The sequence below is a fragment of the Alosa alosa genome, chromosome 20, assembly GCF_017589495.1.
Source record: "Alosa alosa isolate M-15738 ecotype Scorff River chromosome 20, AALO_Geno_1.1, whole genome shotgun sequence".
In the NCBI taxonomy this organism is placed as follows: Eukaryota; Metazoa; Chordata; class Actinopteri; order Clupeiformes; family Clupeidae; genus Alosa; species Alosa alosa.
In genome coordinates, this window is record NC_063208.1 from 10923606 (window position 1) to 10938356 (window position 14751).

Here is a 14751-nt window from a genome sequence, read left to right on the forward strand (position 1 = left end):
AAACCATCTTTATGATGTTTTTTTTTTTTCAAATATCAACAATTTCATCAAGATAAAGACTCGACTTTTCAGGACTTTTAAGACCAAACATGTTTGGGATATCCACCTCCAGGATATTGGCATTTAAATACAGTATTATGCTGTTTTTACACAATCCATCTCTACTTCTTGTCACTGGACAAAAGCATCTGCTAAAAATCTTAAGTTTATGTGTGGTGATATCCTTGCCTGTACAATTGTGTATGCACAGTTAAGGTACGGGGCAGCCGTGGCCTACTGGTTAGCACTTGTAACCGGAGGGTTGCCGGTTCGAACCCCGACCAGTAGGCACGGCTGAAGTGCCCTTGAGCAAGGCACCTAACCCCTCACTGCTCCCCGAGCGCTGCTGTTGATGCAGGCAGCTCACTGTGCCGGGATTAGTGTGTGCTTCACCTCACTGTGTGTACACTGTGTGCTGTGTGTGTTTCACGGATTGGGATAAATGCAGAGATCAAATTTCCCTCACGGGATCAAAAGAGTATATATACTTATACTAAGGTGGGAGAAAAATTGATACAGTGTAGCCAGATGTCTCAGCATGTATTTATTTGCACCAATTTGACTTTCGTGCATGTGATTACTTTGACAACATTGCATTACTTTGGTCTTCTCTTGCCTCACAGTGAAATTTGAAAAAGAAAGTCAGAGCCTAGAATGGTTTACTGCACCAGATATACAAATCATAATATATGGGAGAAAGAAATCTAAATTCTGTTTCACAAAATCAAATTGCAAGTCTTGTAATCATCACCTCTGTGGCAATTCCCAACCCTAATGGATACAGTACCTTCTCTTTGTTATAGTTTGCTCCTTATTCATTGTTAGAGGGTGCACTGCATAGCTATTTTAAGAGAACAGCTGAAATACATGGTTAGGAATGGAGTTCAGGCCATTTATAATTAGGTCTATGGTAGCTTCCCTGTTTCATTTGCCATTGTTTTTGTCTAACATGTAGAGTGCTGTAGAGTGATTCTAAGGTTATGATGGCATGCAGTGATAAACTGGTTTGAGTGTGCAACAAAGGATTAGCCTTTGGGAATGGTTTTGAATAACAGCTTACAATCCATAACAAACCAAATACTTTTGAAGCTACTCGGATCAACATTTGTTTTTCTGCTGTAGGTGTTACTACGGTGCTCACCATGACAACCATCAACACCCACCTGCGGGAGACACTTCCAAAGATCCCATATGTGAAAGCCATCGATGTCTACCTCATGGGCTGCTTTGTCTTTGTGTTCCTGGCACTTCTTGAGTACGCTTTTGTGAATTATGTCTTCTTTGGCCGGGGTCCTCAGACACAGAAGAAGATCCATGAGCGGTTCAATAAAGCCAACAATGAGCGTCCACGCTATGAGGAGAAACGCATGAGAGACCAGGTATGTACAGTAGCAGGAATGTCTTTCTATCTCTGTTGAAAATGTCTGGACTGGACAGTATAAATTCCACTTATGACTTTTTAATGTTTTTAAAAATTGAGATATAGCATTTTTGGAACCAAACTCTTCAAATTTCCATTTGAAATGTGCTGCATTCAGCCTGACAAAATGTAAAATTTTCTTTAAAAAGAAACAGTGATGTTGTGCATGTGTTGATTTTTTTCCAACTTCTTATTTGTATATTGCATTTGTGGAGGACATATTTGGCTTTATTGTGTACACACTTTCTTTTTACTAAAGCAAACCCAAAATCAAGAGTGATGTGAAGTGCTGAAATGTACTAGACACTAAAAGGCAACTAGCAGAGAACCAAAGAACTTTACCATCATTGATTGATCCATTGCTTGCTGTTTGAGAGCGCAACTGAGGACAGTCGAGGGATTGATGCCAAAATAAAGTCTGATTCTGAGACAGTGATAAATTGGTGATGTCTTAAAGGAGAACTCCAGCCGATTACAAAACAAAACAAAACAAAGAAAAAAATCAGGCGGCAACAAAGCTATGCTATGGGGGCAGACTGTGACTGTGCCTCTACAGACTCAAAATGTCACTATAAATGCTGTGCAACATAAACAGGATCCTTACGAGACACTACTATGTGTGTTCATCTCAATTATTGAGTGGCTGCGCTCGCCACTATACTGTTATCGGACAGAATTCTCCACTTAACACACAAATTCAATCTGTTCACAAGCCATTATTAACAGTACAGGGAGTCGATCTCAAAAGATTTTATTTGAGAAAAAATGGTTTGTCTGCACAAAATGGTTTTACCTAAGTCTGCACATAGACTTGTTGAAATGGCAGCTTGTTGTCATGAGAAGTTAAAAAGTATTCAAATATTCAAACTGTCCTGCTTAACAAACAGACGTGAAACTAAAGTACTAAAGATGGACGAATTATGAGTGACTGGGCCCCTTGGCACAAACGTGAAAAGGCCCCCAGATAGTTAGTAACCCTGCTAAGCTATGGGGGCCTGGGGCCAAGTTTACTTACCATTCTATAGTCTATAAAAACCCTACTTATGTCCGGTTTTCATCTTCCGTCCATTCTGTTTACATAATCAAAATCCTTATAGGCAAGTCTGACATAATAACTTAGTGCAGTCTCACCAGGCTATTTTCCCGGCATTTAGTCTTTTTTCAGGCAACACTGGTAAATGCCGGCTAACAGAACAGAATCCCTGCATACACATTTTTCTACATTTACATGTTTATATACTAGTGCTGGGTGATATGACCTTGATGAAGCCGATGAGGGGTTTTAAATGTTAGTTGCAATACATTCAGTTAAGCCCTATCTTGTACTGTAACTGCACAGGAAAATCAAAAATGTTCAGGATTGCATTCCTAGTTTCCACGCATGCCCTAGATTCCAGATGTCCAGAAGTAGTTTCGGTGTTGTGACAATCAAATTCAGAAGTCTATACCCTATTGCTTATTTGGCCATCATTTATATGCTCCTGCAGTATAAATGTATTCATCCATAAAGGCAAATTGTATTAATAGTTGTATATGCTGGCAGACTGCTGGCCGTCAAATATGTTTTCATGTTCATACATTGATTTATTTTTAAAAACAAGTGAGGACAATGTGCTTGACTGTCTCGTTTTTAATGGTTTTAATGTTCTCCTGAATTTGTCTCTCCTCAAAGGATTCTATTTCAGCACCATTTCAATCCAACACCCTCAGGTCATACGCACAGCGGAGAAATCTCTATATTGAGGAGCAAAGAAAAGTTGGGGTATGTACTCGAAGGACTTATAGCTGGGCTATAAATCACTGTATGGTTTGTTGTTCAATGCTACACATTTATGTTAACCGTTTCACATAAAAAATATCTTTTTGAAGATGTACTGTTACTGTACTATTAATGTAAAGGTTTATGATTGAACAAGATATTACTAATGAGATGAAAATATTTCTAGGTTTGTTTGGTGTGTTTGATCATGCAAAACATGAATTTTAGTCTTAGATTGTAAGTGTTTTTTGCCCCTTTCCTCAAAGGTTGACGCATATGGAAATATTCTTCTCACCACTCTTGATATGAACAACGAGGTGATGCCATCAGATGTAGGGAGTAACGTAGGCGACTCCCGCAACTCTGTCATGTCCTTCGAGAGTACTGGTGTGCAGTTTCGCAAGCCCATGGCATCCAGGGATGGCTACAGTCACCATTCACTGGATCGTACAGCCATGCGGAGCCGAGCTAATTGTCGACTACGCAGGCGCTCATCGAAGCTGAAGCTCAAAATTCCAAACCTGGCGGATGTCAGCACGATTGATAAGTGGTCCCGGGTAATATTTCCCATCACCTTTGGATTCTTCAACCTAATCTACTGGTTGTACTATGTGAATTGATATGCATCCCAGGAAACATGGGTGATATTTTGAGAGCACATTTAATTGGGTTTGATACAATTTGAAAAATGTGTATACACATAAAACATTGATACATATGTATATGCATATTTCTATATATTTATATATATATATTTACACACATTTGTGTGTCAAAAAGACTTGTGTAAAACTACTATTAATATAACGACTTGAATGTTTAAGAATAATTATGAAAAAAAAAAAAAACATTTTGAGTGTTTGTTTTTTTTATTTCTGGGATGAAGCTGAAAAAAGATACAATCCCTTTCAGGAGCCTGAGAACTTTTGACTGCATGGTATTTTTGCTAAAAGAAAAGAAAGATCTTGAGAAAAATATTTGAAACAAACAAAAAGGACATATTGGAGAGTATCGCTGGCTTTTATTAATGTTCACAGTAATCTGCAGTCCTGACTGGCTCATGAAATCAAAAAAAAGAAGAAATTTTTTTTTTTTTTTGCAGAATCTTTTCCCCCGTCCTTTCAATAGTCAAGTCAGACCTCAAGCCCTCAGCCAATCCCATTTCCTATGGAAAAGACATGGAGCTCTACATCTATTTTCCCCCACTCTGTACAGCTAACGACATATGGTTTACGTATTGTTTGCTATGACGTTTGTTTGGTTGGTAGCTTTTTTTTCAAAGACTTATAATTTGGTCCAAAATGTCCTTGCAACTAAAAAGTGACATAGACTAACATTGAGCAAGTCTGGTTACGCCAAGCCTGTTGATGAAACGTTTCCTTTATTTTTCCGTTATTTATTTTCTTCATATTTAGTTTTTGATTTTTGAAAATTTCATGGACCAGTGCCTCTGGCTGTATTTGAGTACGCTATCATGAACCGTTAATGTTTGTGCTAAGAATAGTGTCATGGAAACCTTCAGTAGCATTAATAAGACCTTAAATGTCTTATTCGTTTAAACCTATTTGTTACAAAAACCATACACAGCTTAGTTTTCTGTAATTCAGTATCCTTTTTGGTATCATGATTGGCACCAGTATTGCCGTGATCTGCACTGGAGCCTGAAACTATCGACCTGATGCAGTATCGTCTATTATAGTATTGTCTGTTTTTATTTATGTGATTGGAACGTTCAGGGAAGTTTACTTGGTATTTAGGACGGCAGTGGAAGAACGATTTTCTTGGACCTTTGGCCAGAAATTCTGAAATCAACATGAATAAGGTATATCAAAATATATTGCAGTTCAAAACAGGGAATACAAATGCTGTTTTTATGTGACACTCTTAACATACTTTCATACCTTAAGAATGTTAGGTGGTGTTAGAGTCCCTGTTAAATGTGCCTGAAACTGAAATTGAACTGAGAGGTGTCCTTACTTTGTCTTTCAGTAGGTTCAGAAAGAGATAGTGGTAGGTCACTTAACTTTGCCCTCTGACACCCTCTCACACACAAGAATGAGCAACACACCCATTCCCCTGATGTCACTGCTCTGTGGATAGTGTCCCAAAAAAGTGACAGCAGAATAATCAGGAAGCTAGATTTTACCTGGCAAAAGAAGGCATACAATATAAGCCATGAACTAAGTACCAAAAAGCCTACAATACATGTTTGATGTGGTGCCTGTTGTGTTGTATTTTGTTCTCAGCCTCAACCGTGCTTTGTAACTCACCAGTATTTGGCACCTGACCACTTTTATCTTCAATTCATCTGACTGCTGCTGTTTCATGAAAGAGATAATCTCAGCATCTATGACAGCCCCCATCTGAGTGGCTTTTTTTTATTTCTTGTAGCCTGCTTCATAGAGCAGTGCCATGAGAGAACTATCTTATAATATCTGGGCAGAATATGAGATTGTTAGCCACTGAAAGTGTAAGTAGGAACTTTCAGAGGACAAGGTATGGAGCTCTTGAGCACCGCTATATCACGCCAAACCAAGTGCCAAGCGAATCTCAGGTCTCACTCCCCTAGTCTCATGTGTGTTAATGGGCTCTTGGGCCCAGCATTGCTACACCCATGTGCTAACTAATGCTTTTTTTCAGTATTTTGTCCGTCTAATTTTTAGTCTCTGTGAGCTGTGGATTTTACACAATCAAGAGTTAAGTAAGGATTAGAGTATTAGCAACTTTAGAACTACTTATTGTTGCTAGCATTGTAAAAAGTAACAAAACTAACATGAACTGAAAAGTTATTATTTTCAGCAAAATTATGTTTCATATTGCAACATTATTGAAGAAAGATATTGAAGGTGCCGTTTGTAGGATTTAGGGTGATCTATTAACTGAAAATGGAATGTAATATTTCTAATTATGTTTTCATTTGTCTATAATTATCACTTATATGTAACTATGAAACATTGTTTTCTCTTTAGCTAAGGATTATCACTTCACATCTACATAGGGAGCAGGTCTTCTTTCACAGAGTTTGCCATGTTGTGCCACCATGTTTTCTGCGGTAGCACAGATTAGGCAAACTAAAACGCTGGCACTAGAGAGGGCGTTGGGCTTTTATGGCACCTGATAGCCATGGCACTGTCGCTTCTCCTATTTGAAAAAGGAGAGGTATTTAGTCGGTTGCAATCTGCAACCTTACTGCTAGATGGCACTAAATCCTACGAACTGCACCTTTAAGATGAAAAAAAATGAGTGACCTCATGGGAATTGATCATTCAACCTTCGTCAAATCAATATATAAAGTATGTTTCCATGTGTGGGAGATTTTTATATAATTTATCAAGCATCTTATGCTTCTTTTTAAGCTTCTTTCTTTTGGAGAAGATAAACCAGTATGGAACTGTGTTAATAAGTGTGACTGCTGTCCACTCTCTTGGTCATATAAATGAATACCCTTCATATATACATGGCCACACCCATCCATGTAGCAGAATACTGATGACTGTGTATTGAAATAATGAACGGGAGAGATGTGCAACCTCTAGTTGAGACTGAACACACATATGACTTAAGTGGTTGTGTCCTCCAACTAACACAACTTCCTGTCAAGGATTGAGCTGACCATTAAACCTGTAATTAATTACACCCGTAGGGACTTAATAGACATACAAGCTTTTATTGAAATCGGACATACTGTGACATTTGGAACACTTGTGCAGCAAAAATTTGCCTAGCGATCTTTCCTCATCACTCTGTGTTTCAAAAATCTTGTAACAACTGCAGAGTGTATCTAGAGGTGTGCACCTTATATCAAGTAAGTTTTATCAAGAAAATCAGAGAGTTGGTTATAATAAAGAAGTGAATGTTGTAGTCTTAAGGAACTTTTATACTGGATGAGACCCACAAAAATTACATTTCAGTGTTGTCATTGGTATTAATGTACGTTTGTCGAGTTGAAGGTAATTTGGTACAAAGTTGTGAAAACATCTCCTAATGGTCCTAAACATGAAAGTAGCCTTGCAGATAAGATCTGGGGACCATAACTGTGAAGACATAAAACGTGTAAAGGAAGATAAAGATGCACATCCACAAAATAGGCTTTTACAAATTTGGCTATTAAACAACTGATTTAGAGCAGTTTTGTTTGGGTGTTCACTGTATATTAACTGTAAAGCCCAACATTCATGGAATTCTTCATTGTCCTGTCAAATTCAGCTTTTGATTGTCATCATAAGCAAAATAATTAGTCACTGGGGATACTAATGACAGTCAACTCATTTTTTCTGTCTGTCTTTAAGTTAATATTTTACATAATTATTTATTAATTACTTAATTAGGATTGCTGGATGATGTCTGGCACAAGGTTCATTTGGTTCTTTCATGAAAATCCTATCCATCCATGTTATCTGATGAGTGGCGAAATAGTGAGGTGGAATCATTGTGACCATTTAGCTTTAGTCAGTCAAGTTCATGTGGCCATTAGTCTGCAACTAAATCGTTTCAGAGAATGCCCAACTCCGCGATGCATACAGTATGTGTGCCACTCAACCATTGCCACCCAAGATGATTAGTTAAAGTTAGAATAAACAACAACCCATTTGGCTTGGTTTATTGATGCTAAGAACGGCCACTGTGTCCTACACAATTTGAACTATGTCATCTTTGTAGATTAGATCCATTACTTCACTCTCCCATCCCTTTGTTAAAATCAGTTTACAGGAATTTTGTGATGTTGTGAATAGAAAGATAAAGACCTCTGATCCAGTACACCCTGACCCATTGACAAGATAAAGTCTTTCATAACAGAAACTCATGTATACTCAAATAGAGGCTATGTGAAACTCAGATGTCCCAATGGTTAACAAAGTTTTACTACCGGTATGTGCTTTTGGACTGTCAGGATTCTTTGGAGTTAGATAGCAGGAATATCTGCAGTAACGTTAGTCTTTGGTAGCACAAGAATAGAAGGGTTTAAATTCTGTTTCATGTCATTTCCTACCCAAAACAGACAAGGGAAGCCATGATAGCATCATCTTTATTGTCTTGATGGAGGCCAGACTAGTGGACAGGCCATTACAAAAAAGACTAGCAACACTAGTGGACGGGCAAAAAGACTAGCAACACTAGTGGACGGGCCATTACAAAAAAAAAAAAAATATTGTATTTCCATACATCCCTTGTTTTTGTGGTTCTTTGGGTTGAATTTTGATGAACAATTTTACTATAGCTGGCCATTTTGTCGGTATCATTAATATTTCTATTTATGTACGTGAAGATAGGTGGATAAATATGTACCGAGTTGTTTATTTGTTTGTTTTTGCTCTGTTTGGGAAGGGGCAAAGCTGTGGTCTTTTAATGGGAATTCAAGCTCGCAGTCAGTAGAACCATCTCTCTTCTCTGTCCTCTCACATATGAATTTACATTCATATGTCATATGTCAACACTGTGCAAAATTAACTACCTGCATAACTTGTTTCATGATGCAAGAGGTTTTGTTTACATTTAACTGTGTTTCTCCTTGACAGCATTCGTTTTATGATGTGGGAGTAGGAAGTGAAAAATGTGTTGAATGATTGATTTCAATGTGAATTTTCTTGCCTTTTGTGTATATGTGTAATTACATGTGTATTGTACTGTAAATATATATCTTTCACTTATATTTCTTACTGCATGAACCAAACAAAACAGTTTGTAATAGCAGCTAGAATCACTGATAATGGCATGAACAGCTTTTGCAGCACCAGAATCCTTCAGAAAACAAAACCTATGAAAAAAGGGCGAGTGGCTAAAGTTAAGATATTGGTTTTGTTTTGCATGCCTTCATGAAAAGGTTTATTTTGATATTTTTCTATCTTGAACCTCTGTATCACCTAACATCAGTTTGAAGATGAGACAAATGGATAACCGTTTCTTCTCAATGTAGGCATCATGGACAGACATAAAAAAAAAAAAATAAGCATTACAGTGAGAAAAATATGAGAAAAGAAAAGCAATGAATCCCATTTGTCATGGAAATGACAAGCGTGTGGAAATATTGTGGTTCACTAACCCTTCCGCAAGGTGTAGCATAGAGATAACATCAGTCTTAATGAAGACTATGGGTTAAACTGTTGGTCATTGATATACATGTTTTACATTGGTATTGGTATGTCAGGATGTAGATTACTTTTCATGTGAAAGAACAAGTGGAACTGGACAAGTGGAAACCTAGGTCCAAGTGAAGTAAAAGTGATTTATTGTAAAAGAATACAGAAGAAAACTTGTCTCAGTGAAGTAGTTGACTTTCCTAAGTAATACAAAAGGAAACCTATTTCTCAGTGAGGTTGAGATCAATTGAAGACAGACAAAGGATCTTTACTTTCACTTAACAAGGCAAGTCAAGCACATGTAAGGGAAAAAGAACTAAACATTCAATCACTGAGTATGGTTTTTATTTCACTTCTAGTTGCCTGTATTCCTTGTATTATTTTAGTAATTGTAACTTCTGTTGTTTTTCCATCAAAATGACATATATTTATATTTACAGTAAACCATGCCCTAAAAGTAATATTTATCTTTTTTTCTACTGTGAAATTTGTTTTCATCAGGTTTTTCATTTGTGCTTGTTATATTCTTTTTGATATAATGTGGTTTTCGGTTTAATTTGTCTTTATAAATTCAAACATTTGTAAAGTACAAGGTTGTATTTTTGTCAGTGCCAATTAATGTAAGAGTGTCAATCAGTTTTTCTATGTGTTTGAGCAAAATGTTTTTTTTCTACCAATACAAAGTGTTAACATTACGTGGTACAAAAGGTTATAATTAAACCAACTGATTTTTACAAATAAAGGCTTACAGAGAAAAGTACGGTATTGGCAAAGTTTGTTGCAGTTGCTCTTGGACTACAATATTGAATTTTCTTTATGTATGAACAATGAACATAATGGCCATAGATACAATGCATTTAATTCAAGGATGTAATGCTATCTGGCTGTTATGTAAATATACATATGACATAACGCTTCTGTTATTAAGTGACATTCGGTTTTTGTCATGACAGTGTCATGTGTTCATACATACATTTCGATACTGTCTAGTCAAGTGTTACCAAATCTTCTCTGCTCCAAAACCAACAGAAGTTAACTCAAAGGATATGTCTTATCATGCTTTCCTCCTACCTACAGGATAGAGACAGCTTCAATAGAGGCCACATTAATGGTACTGATACATGCAGTGAAATGCTCTCTTTGTTCTGTGTGACCATGCCGTAGCATGTGGAGAAGGTCTAAGAGATTGAACTACCAAACATATTAGGTCACTTCAGTCAAATCATCAAGGACAACCGACAACAATTTGATTGGCATAACTTGCCCCAAATTGTTTTTTCCTTGTCACACTCAATTCACTTGTCTACAGTACGTCACCAGTCCTCATTAGGAATTAATAGAACATATAATTCCACCCTGCTCGGTGGCCTGTATCAGTGCTGCAAAGGCGATAAAATGTGCAAATATTACTGTAGAAGCCCAGTCTGCTTTTGAAAATGTGTCCTTCAATGAAGTGCCTCTGAATATTCTCAACGAGGCTGCCACTCTGGGTGGAGTGGGCCACAATCCTAATGGATGAGGTAAGGGAATCCCATCCCCCATAGACAAACTCAATCATCTGGACTACACAGTGGATCAGCCACTGCTTTGAAACTACCTGGCCATTTGTTAACCCCTCCCATAACCCAGTCTCTTCATCTAAAAGGCTGGGTACTGACTGGGTAACTACAGTACAATGCACAGATTGGGTTTGTTAAAGTGTTGAGTGTTGAAAGCAATAGATGGTTAATGGCTCTCATATGAAAGACAAGAAATTCGCTTGGCAAGAAAGTAGGGTTGGCATGAGAGAGGTGGAGGAGCTGTCCAAACTGAGTCTCAGGCATTGAACAAAGCATGAAGCTTGTTTACTTGCCAAAGCAATGACCAGGAGGAAAGTGGTCTTAAAGGGTGAGGAGCTACAAATATATCGGACAATCTATTGGAGGCTCAAAGGCCTCAAAGTCCCAACTAGTGCCACTAACACAATCCATAGATCCTATGGAGGGAAAAATACGGGACTGTGGTGGACATAGGCTCCACCAGGCCCCTAACTGTAACTGGGCCAGCCGTCTGGGATGGCACCAGTGAATAAGCCTTTCCTACTGACTAGCATAGAGTACCCTAGTAGAAGGTCACCTAACTGCCTGCAATTGTTAACACACCCTGGATGCGACTGCCTGGTTGTTCCTGCCGAGGGGCCAGACATGTAGCTTGTATAGACCTGACTTCAGGTGTCAAAGCTGGCCCCAAGCTTGCCCCACCGAGTCCTGTATAAGTGATGGACACCATGGAGAACCCACGAGCAACGTCATCAGATTTGCCATTGATAATTTGTGGCCAGTCTGGGGCTACAAGCTGCATGATGGCTCACAGTCTCTATAAATATTGCCTGTACAGCTAGTAAAAGAAGAAAAAAAGAGAGGACGGAGGGTAATTTGGGGCCTTTTGCTTGCTTGCGCATCCACCCTCACTGTTTCTTTGGGGCCCATCATTGAATCCCAGTTGGCAGGGGGTTGCCTCCGTGAACACAAACAGGTCCATGTCCATAAATCACCCAGATGGCCTGCGCCATATCTGGGTGCAGCCACTGTTCTCATGTGGGCTACAGTGTTCCGTTCTTATGAACACACAGTGAGGTGAAGCACACACTAATCCCGGCGCAGTGAGCTGCCTGCAACAACAGCGGTGCTCGGGTAGCAGTGACTTGTTAGGTGCCTTGCTCAAAGGCACTTCAGCCGTGACTACTGGTCGGGGTTCAAACCGGCAACCCTCCGGTTACAAGTCTGAAGCGCTAACCAGTAGGCCACGGCTGCCCTAACATGAGTGTTCTCATGTGGACCACAGTGTTTCGTTCTCATGTGGACCACAGTGTTCCGTTCTCATGTGGACCACAGTGTTCCGTTCTCATGTGGACCACAGTGGTTCTAGGTGGTGACACAACCTAAGCTGCCAAGTAGTATTCAACTTTACCAAAGTTTGAACTTTTCCCAAAGGTTTACACTTTGAAGCAAGGACAACGCTTGTCGACTCTTTTTAACGATAACAATAGCTTAGCGCGTCAACCAGGTCATTCCAGGGCCGAACATCTTCGTAGATCAGCAGTAGCCTAGGCCGATCTTCTATAGCAACTTTACTGTTGTGGATGGCATGTCAGAATTCTTCTCCTTATTCAGTGTCAGGCCTAACTTGAGGAGATGTGCCAGCACCACCTCTGTATCGTCACATATTACTGTCATTGAAATAACTCCGGATACAAATTCTTTGACGACAGAGTGGAATGAGTGCTGCAACCATGCACTTGGTGAAACTGCTGGGACCAGGAATAAATCAAAAGGTAGAACTGTGTACTTCTGCTTCCTTGAAAGAAAAAAACAGAGGTACTTTCTGTGACTTGTGTGGATTGCAATGTGAAAATATGCATCGTGGATGTGCACCACAGTGAGCCAGTAACCCTGTCTGATGTAAGCTGAGTGGACAGATGCAGTATCCTGTTGTAGATATTGGTTAAATCTCCACGGATAGAGAATGGGGCACACAGCACACATGGACCACAGAGGCCATGGACTGGCTAAGAGCACTGGTTCCACTGGTTTCCAAATCAGCATATCCGCTACCAGCATCATTTCTGCTACCTCATCTCTAGCAAATCTGGCTAGTTCTTGGTAGAAGTGCTGATGCTCAAAGCCTTACAGGAGAAATGAAAAAAAAAAACAGAAAAAATACAGAGGCTAAATATGCATATTAAGCACACCCTGCTGCTGTTGCTAACCTGTTAGCAACTTGGTTGGCAATGGGAAATTGTATTGCATCCAACAAAGTTAGCAACTATGGTTTTGGGAAACGCACCCCAGGTCATTTAACCAGGACAGATGTGGGGTCCTCAACTCACTTGGTACGACCTCCTGTGCAGAAATAGAGAGTAGGTCTTATTCATGCCACACAATGAATCCACAACTTTTCCAGCCACAGCATGCTAGCCCAGTTCCTTAGCCACTATAGTACCAACGCCCTAATGTGTTTTCTTCCTTTTCACCAAGTACCACTTCAACACCTTTACTTCTCTTGTGTCATCGTTTTTGGATTTCATTTAAAGCAGCGATAGGGAAGCCAAGCGGTCCAGCAGGGCACAGTTGCCATGGAAACAGGATGCCAGTTAAGCGCTAAGATCAAGTTTTATGCTAATTGAGTGAAGATTAGCCCAGATATGACGTCATTACCTGTTTGGCAGCTTTGCCCAAGTGGGTCTGCAGCACTTCGCTGACACGAGAGAGGTCTACAGTACTTCCAAAAAGAATTCAATGAGGGTTTAATGTACTAACTAAAGTTTAATTCCACTGCTGGTTATGCTCCCCTTGGAAATTAACTGATACAAAAATAGAAAACAGCGACATTACGTCACCAATCATACTGCAAGGCAAGTATACTGTATATGGTTTGCCATATTATGTAGGTCAGTTGATTCAATTCTGTCAAGTGCTGTAACTGTGAAATGTTAATGTGAAGCTACAAACGCATCAAGACTCAAGAGCCCATGAAAACAAGACCTATTAATCAAGACCTCATGACTTAGACTTAATGCATGACCACCAGTTTGAGTTTTTACTGTTGTATTGGGGAATCTTGAGCATGCCTACACCACATTGGGCCTGTACACCCTGTGATACTGGTCAAAAGATATTTTAGCTGAAATGATCCCGCTATAATTCTGTGATCCTTCTGTGATCTATGAAACTACCTGTTTATTGACTGGTTTTGTCTCTATGATTCTCTCATTTTGTAAGTGCACACAGAGAACCATCAGCTAAAAGACTGTGGGGAGTAATTTGCTGAATCTGACGAAGAGAGCATTAGATTAGTGCACCACCTTGAATTGTCATTGCTCAATTCTCCATGAAACCCTGACTATTAAGGTTTATTTCATTGAACACCTGGGGCACAAAATGCAGCTGAGGTTTAAAGTCGGAGGCAGATGTTCTTCACTGGAGCATGTGTAAAAATACAGAGCACAGAGCATAGCCACTAGATGACACTATAACTACTTCAACTACCTGAATATAAATGTTTTATTATAGTATGGTTCAGGTGTACCAAACCTCTTCAAGAAAAAAAAGAATGTTCATATTTTCTACAATAAAAAGAGAATTTCAAATAACACACACCTGCCTTTTTTGGTGTGTATAAATTGGTGTCACTTGATCTCACTGGAACTCTGCAGGATGCCACACTCTTTAGTTAATTTTAAAGGTGGCAGGCATGGATCCTGGAGAAAGTGTCACTTCAAAGGGCCAATATTCAATTCCATGTGATCCTACAGGGATTTTCAGTGTTGGCTCTTTCATTTCCTTCTTAGTCCACGATAGGTCACTGATACATACAGGTCTAGATACATGTATGCTGGTGGAACAACTAAACTCAAGTTTAGTATATTCCCCTGACATACGAGGGATGTCCTTGTCCTGTTAGTTGGTTAGCAATGG

The 14751-nt window shown here is 39.2% G+C and overlaps 1 protein-coding gene across 1 annotated transcript in view; it reads left to right on the forward strand.

Moving 5' to 3' along the window:
- The window catches only part of gabrb4 (gamma-aminobutyric acid type A receptor subunit beta4), a 38532-nt gene extending 28480 nt beyond the window's left edge, over window positions 1–10052 (forward strand). Inside the window, exons 9-11 of the mRNA XM_048229063.1 lie at window positions 1162–1418; window positions 3132–3221; window positions 3485–10052. Of these exons, the coding sequence (XP_048085020.1) occupies window positions 1162–1418; window positions 3132–3221; window positions 3485–3838 (701 nt within the window). The 3' untranslated portion in view covers window positions 3839–10052. The remainder of the gene's footprint in view (window positions 1–1161; window positions 1419–3131; window positions 3222–3484) is intronic.
- The last annotated feature ends 4699 nt before the right edge of the window (window positions 10053–14751 follow it).